Here is a 6,385-nt window from a genome sequence, read left to right on the forward strand (position 1 = left end):
AAATGAATAAAATTGGATGTATCTATAATTAAAATACGTCTAGATTCATCCATTTTTCCAACAAGTATTTCCGGACGGAGGGAGTACTAGGAAATATGCTCCGAGAGCTACATGTTTCTGACTCTATAATGGAGAACTATGTTTATTTCATTACACCAAACAGCAGCTATCAAAGGCGGATGTTTATCCGATTAAGAGAAAGGCACACAATTGATTAATCACTAACATGTGATCTGCGGCAAGCACTTGCTATTCAAGCTTCGCTCACGTCTGTAGGATAGCTCCCCAGGACTCTTAAAAAAGTTGCAAACTCCTGCAAATAAAAGTAACATGAGTCACTGTTCGCTTGACGCCAGATAAAAACTACCAAGAAATATCACCTCCAAATTTCTGAGAGCATTCTGAGTTTTTGGATCAGCCATAGACGCCTCAAGGTCGACATAAAACAGGTAGTCGAAGTACCTATTCAGCCAAGGATCAAATGGTTGAAATTAGTGCTTTTCATATTTGGGTAACACTTCATGAAACAAAATTGAATAAACACGAGGATTGTAGGGTTATTATCTAACTTGACTCGCGTGGAGAAAGCATCATCAGCTACACGAAAAGGCCTTTTCTTGTGTGGACGGCTTTCTATCTTCACATCAACATACTGTTAGAGAGTTATACAAAGCACATGCAAGTGATGAAACAAAGCAATGTTGTTTAATACACCTTGGTGAGGTTGATTTCCCTCAGTGCAAAAACTGCAAGTGCCTTGAAGAGCTGTCCAGGTCCTTCTTCAAGTGAAAACACAATACTAGTCTGAAAATAAAATGATCATGCAACAAATCAACCGACTTTGTTTTTCCTCTCCGTAAGGAGTGAACTACTGGAAGGAAGATGAAAGAGACTTCCCATTGCAATCTGTACCTTGAATGGTTTATCAACCCGAGGTATAATAGGTTCCCGAGCAAGCATCATAAAACGGGTGACATTGACTTTTTCGTCCTAAGGTAAATAATGGACTTATGGTGAGGATAAAGAACAGAATACAATGTCCCAATTTAGCCTGAAATCATGATACCTGAATATTTTCAGCAAGAATATCGAGTCCATAAAGTTCAGCAGCTAATGAACTGGCAACAGCACCAGTATCTTGGAGCATTTGTTCTGCGACTAACTATGAAACAAGCATATAGCGTTATGGTTAATGACAATGACTTTACACCTTGAGTCACTTGAAAGAGTGAACCAAATATATAACCATCAGAAGATAAATTCCGCGTAGAAGAGGAAGCATCATTATACCTTTGCTGCACCAGCAGTGTCATCAACAGCCTGTCTATGTTCAATTCCTAACTCTGTCAGCGTATGCTCACATTGCGCAAGAGCCTGAGAATTTAAATTAATGTGCCTGTAAGGTTATTACAGAAACAAGTGAAAAATATCGAGGCCACACTATCCAATAGGTTTTACCTGGGGATGACTGATGACATTTCTTAGGTTTCCGATCTTCACTCCACGATTGGCTAACAAGCAATGCCGAACTGCAAGGCGAACCTCTCCAACTATGTGCAGCTCATGCCGAAGTAAAAGGTCATAGTTCCGATGTATACTACCACCCAGAGTATTCTCAAGTGGCAGTACCGCCCTATCAACTATCCAGTTTTGAACAGCCTGATAAAGATCCAGAAGACATCAAAATAGCAGCACATTTATTTATTTTTGCTACATACACCTTCTATGTATTACAATATGCCATGCAACATATGGAGTACAATTGCTCTGATCTACTGCTGTCTGAAAAGGCTAGTTTAGAAGAAGATTTTGCCAATACAACAATCTCTCTGGTTACCTAAGGGATGTCGTTTTGAGCATATTTAGGGTCAACTTACGGAACTTCGAGTACCAATATCTTTAAAACTATTTAAATTAGATACTTACAAACCATCCATACGTATATATTCGACTAGACGGGTACTTTCATAATACATAATTTTGTTCGAGTACATAAATTACAGTAGAAATGAATGACCAAATGTTGAGCATGCTGTCTCGAGAAAAGAACGAGTATGGAGTATGGACAAATGAATATGTGCCAGCAATAGGTTCTTTGTGCAGTGCTGGCATATTGCATCTAATAAACTACTCCCTCAGTTCCTAAATATTTGTCTTTTTAGAGATTTCAAATGGACTACCACATACGGATGTATATAGACATATTTTAGAGTGTAGATTCACTCATTTTGCTCTGTATGTAGTCACTTGCTGAAATCTCTAGAAAGACAAATATTTAGGAACGGAGGGAGTAACACGGAGCATGCTTGTGTACTTGCACTAATGCTAAGGATGTCGTGCAACAAATACTGAGCCTGGAGGAGGGGAAGAAGGTGCTAGTAGCTTGCATGCTTTGGAAATGGTGGCAGAGGAGGAATAAACTGAACAAAAAGGAAAATGTGAGCACAATTGAAAGCACAGCCATTCAGGCACAGAAGTGTGCGTTCGAATCACTGAAGCTGCATGGGAAGCCCATCAACCAGCAAGCTAGACAAGTATTACCATTGTGGCAGTGTCCCGTCGGAGACACTTTGAAAATCAATGTAGACGGTGCTTTTCATGACACAACAAAATCTGGCGGCTGGGGCTATGTCGTACGCGACTGAACAGGAGCTATACGAGGTGCAGGTGCGGGAAGACTCACTCATGTGTCCAGTGCGAGTCAGACTGAAGCGGGGGCCTGTTTGGCGGCGCTGCAGACGGCAGCCGAGTGGGGAATGATCAATATTCAAATTGAGTCGGACTACCAGCAGCTGATTAAGGCGTTGGAAAGCACAGCTTTCGATCTGTCGCCGGAGGGTGTTATCTATAGAGACATGCGGCAGTTCCTGAGGCTTAATTTTAGCTCTGTTGTCTGTTCCTATACTATAGGAACCCGTGCATGTAACAAAGTTGCTCATGCCCTTGCCGGGTTTGGAGCTCGTGGCCAGGATACCTGTTGTATTTGGGTGGAATCTATGACAGTTGATGCAAGCGTTCTGGTGGTTGGCGATCTTGCCGACACACGGTCTTAATGAAATAGAGATTTAAGAAAAACTTCAAACCGTCAACACATTTCATCAACAAATATTTAACCTCGTTTGATTCAATGTTTCATCTTCTGAAATCATGACAAGAATCAACGTAAAATGCGCAACTCACTGCACCACGAACAGCATACACAAACATACCTAAACAGGCCCAAAAAAGGATCATACTACGATACCTGAAATGCAGTATCAAAGTGCTCACAGGGCACTGTCTGGCAATTTGGATAGGCCTTCTTTGCTGCAGCCTCGCTGTACGCTCCAGGGAAGCCCTGAACAATCACCAAACCAAACCTCGTTCAGATTCACAACAAAAAGAGTGTACACACACACAAACAGGGAGATTGATACGCAATGAAACCAAAACAGCACGCGTTTCGTCGAGCACCTGGTAGGCAACCTTGAGCCCCTCCCCGCTCGACTCCATCAGATCCGCACTAGTGAGAGGCCCTAGTAACCCCAGCACAGAATCACGCACGCCATGAAGAAAGCGCCAGCTGATTAGTTAGTCTAGTTATTATATTATAATAAACAAACGAGAAAAAACTTCTGGAGATCGGCTAAAAAAGCGCCGCCGCTGGACTTACGAGGCAGCCCGTGCGGATCGCGGTACGCGGGTAGAGGGGAGTCCGCGACAGGTATAGGCGGGGCCCGGAGGCCGTTGAGGTCGGCGGACCCTACGCCGTCCGCCACGGGCGCCCGGGGCTGCCGCGATGTGGAAGGGAGGGGGGCCGAGTTAGCGTTGGTGGAGCTGCTGCATTTGATGGAGCGGCGTGGTAGCGGGGAGGAGGGGGACGAAGAGGAGGTGGCGGCGACGGCGGAGCGGGTTCGGGCGGGGAGGAAGGGGAGCCGAGGTGTGGTCATGGAGGCCATAAGCCGCCGCGCTGGCCAGGAAGGAAGGCGGAGGTGGGGGGTGGCCGATTGGGGAAGTCGAGAAGCGAAATAGGAAAATGATCCCCGCGGTCACGGGCTTTTCCAAACGTGACGCGAGATTTCTTTTGTGTGGTGGAAAAGTGGAACACGATGCACGGGCCGTGAGGCTGGAGAGCAGTGCGTGGCGACGAGCCAACTGTTGGAAGTGAATAGTAAAGAGGACTGTCCTATAAAGACGTAAGATACGAGTGATATGACTGAATGGTGTACCTGGACGGAAGTACGAGTACATAGGTTTGAGGGCGAATAAAAGAGGTATAATAGCACCCCAGATCCATGAACTTGCACAAGATGTGATGATTTAGTCCAAAATTTGCAAAATGTCACTGAGGGCTCCCAGAACTTGACACCCTATGTGATGATTTGGTCCAGAGCGAATCACAGCGCGACAAGTGGCAGTCCAGAGCTGGGACCGGTTAGCACTGGCATTTTTGCAATAAACCCCTTGCCATTCCGTCGATTTAACCCGCACTGGTTAGTGCTCATCTTCTCCGCCGCAGGTGCCCCGCCCCCGGCCGCCGCCGCTCGTCCACACAATACAGTACTACAGTCTCTGTCGAGTTCTTGCGGTGTTGGTGCTTTTACGGTGCAGATTTGCTCGTCGGGGTGTTCATCGATGCCATTCTCGAGCTGCGGGGGGTCCCGGCGAGGACGCGGATCTGGTGCGTGGTGGCCTGGCTGTTCAACCCCTTCACCTTCACCATCGGCACCAGAGGGAACTGCGAGCCCATCATCTGCGCCGCCATGCTCTGGATCCTCATCTGTTTGATGAAGGGTGTAAGCTCTGAATCCTTTTTTTTATGTCTATTCAGTGATAGCTACCTTTGTGAACTACTAGCTCTGAATATTTTGCAGTCGTGTGATCTGCTGATTCTTACTTGTCAAAACTCGGAATATTTCTCTTCAAATTTTAGTAGGTATATAATTGGTCTGAAAGTTGCGATGATGCTCTGCACATTTAGTTCATTATGTTTAGTCTGTAAAGTATCTTCCGTTTAGTCCTTTCTTAAGTTTTTGTTCACCAATCAATTGCCTGTCTGTTGGATGATCAATCCCACTATTTAGCTTATTTTTGTGAAGTAGTCCAATTTAACCTTTTATACAAGGGGGATTTAACTTATTGGACCAATGGATTTACAAACAAAAATTTGGCAGACTGCATTTTACAAAGTTGGGTGTTGCTTATGCACTGAAATACATGATGGTAACATCAGAAAAATCCCCCACACAAAAAAAACCTCTCAGAAGATGGAAGGTGTACCCATAATCCAAGAAAACCATACTAGATTTCTATCACTTTTGCAAAACCACATATACCAAATAATTTGCTTCTTAATTCTTATACATAGTTCTAGTCTCCTCTGTACCTGTCTGATGTTTTTCCTTGAAAGACATCAGTACTTGGTGCTCAACAGTTAAAGTACCTTTGCTTCAGAATTCAGGTTTTCTTTTGATTAATGTCTTAATGGTGTCATTACAGTGTCTTCCTGTTTCTTCACTTGCTTGACTCGATGCATTTTGACAGACATTCAGCTTCATAATCTAGTTTGTGAAGTGAAAGTTGTCAGGCAAATGGTTTGCTTGCTTGCAACTTCCCAAATAACTTGCAGATCATTTACTCTGTTGCTTACTTGCATCATAAGTATGGACAATTTACTAGTATTTGCAGTCACATGTAGTAATAAGATTAAAAACATAGAATTATTGTTTATAAATATTTTGCATGGCTATCTTACAGTTTGATTATCTACTGCAGGTAGAGTACTGCAAGCAGCATTCTGGTATGGGCTGATTGTGCACGTCAGAATAATCGTTTGAGATAGCAGTCACTTGAGTGTGTAAACTCAAGCTCCTTTTAGCTGCTGGCTAGAGTAGTTACTCCTATCCTGGAGTTGAGCAATACTTGAGCACTCAGATGCGATGAAAAATTAGATATGCGAAATGGGCAGTAAATAACTCTTTACTGTAATTTGTTTTCTTCCAAATAATTCCAGCACCAAGCTTTGCATCGGTGCAAATGACACCGAAGTAAGTTAGCTCGGTATACTATCTCAAATACAAACATCCATCAGGAAGATGAAATGTGGATCATGGGGCCACATGCCAGCGGCCGCATTGTACTGCATTTTCGGACCGGTGACCTACGGCCATTGTATCTAAAATCTTCCCCTTGTTCGCATCAGGAGTAATAATCAGAGTATAAGCCGTCATTCCGCACAGGCTAGAGGAGGGCATTCTACCTGAACTGAAGAATGTTTAATTTCTCGGGAGAAACAGTCTTTTATTTTCAAAATATCGTGTGGACATTGCGATCATCCTGTACGTGCGTGCAGCACAAGGTTTGTTAGTCCTGCACCTAACCACTCCTGACAGGCTGACGCTGCACA

At 44.0% G+C, this 6,385-nt stretch overlaps 1 protein-coding gene and 1 non-coding gene across 3 annotated transcripts; one reads left to right on the forward strand and one right to left on the reverse strand.

Annotated features, from left to right (window-relative positions):
* Positions 1-84: 84 nt before the first annotated feature.
* Positions 85-4,030, reverse strand: LOC109757942 (arogenate dehydratase 2). 2 transcript variants are annotated; one of them, XR_002231684.4, is made up of 11 exons: positions 3,653-4,030; positions 3,454-3,515; positions 3,245-3,337; positions 1,459-1,659; positions 1,291-1,374; positions 1,067-1,162; positions 913-990; positions 715-804; positions 570-633; positions 381-462; positions 85-313 (listed from the first exon to the last, which is right to left on the reverse strand). XR_002231684.4 is itself a non-coding variant. In XM_020316786.4 (11 exons), the coding sequence occupies exons 1-11, from the start codon at positions 3,936-3,938 to the stop codon at positions 254-256; spliced, it is 1,200 nt and encodes a 399-aa protein (XP_020172375.1). In that variant the 5' UTR covers positions 3,939-4,028; the 3' UTR covers positions 85-253. The 2 variants fall into 2 exon arrangements, 1 of the variants encoding a protein (XP_020172375.1); XM_020316786.4 differs by having other exon boundaries at positions 570-637; positions 3,653-4,028.
* A 465-nt stretch (positions 4,031-4,495) lies between these two features.
* LOC109757939 (uncharacterized) lies at positions 4,496-6,042 on the forward strand. The gene is made up of 2 exons (XR_005754530.3): positions 4,496-4,775; positions 5,755-6,042. It is a non-coding gene; the product is annotated as an uncharacterized protein (transcript).
* Positions 6,043-6,385: the final 343 nt, after the last annotated feature.

The sequence above is a fragment of the Aegilops tauschii genome, chromosome 4, assembly GCF_002575655.3.
Source record: "Aegilops tauschii subsp. strangulata cultivar AL8/78 chromosome 4, Aet v6.0, whole genome shotgun sequence".
In the NCBI taxonomy this organism is placed as follows: Eukaryota; Viridiplantae; Streptophyta; class Magnoliopsida; order Poales; family Poaceae; genus Aegilops; species Aegilops tauschii.

Excerpts from the sequence above, each read along its gene's own strand:
- LOC109757942 (XM_020316786.4), bottom strand. The coding sequence starts at position 3,938 with ATGGCCTCCATGACCACACCTCGGCTCCCCTTCCTCCCCGCCCGAACC. Across the intron at positions 3,516-3,652 it reads CGATCCGCACGGGCTGCCTC|GGCCTCTCACTAGTGCGGAT; the intron begins GTAAGTCCAGCG and ends TGGGGTTACTAG. Across the intron at positions 991-1,066 it reads TTCTTGCTGAAAATATTCAG|GACGAAAAAGTCAATGTCAC; the intron begins GTATCATGATTT and ends TATTTACCTTAG.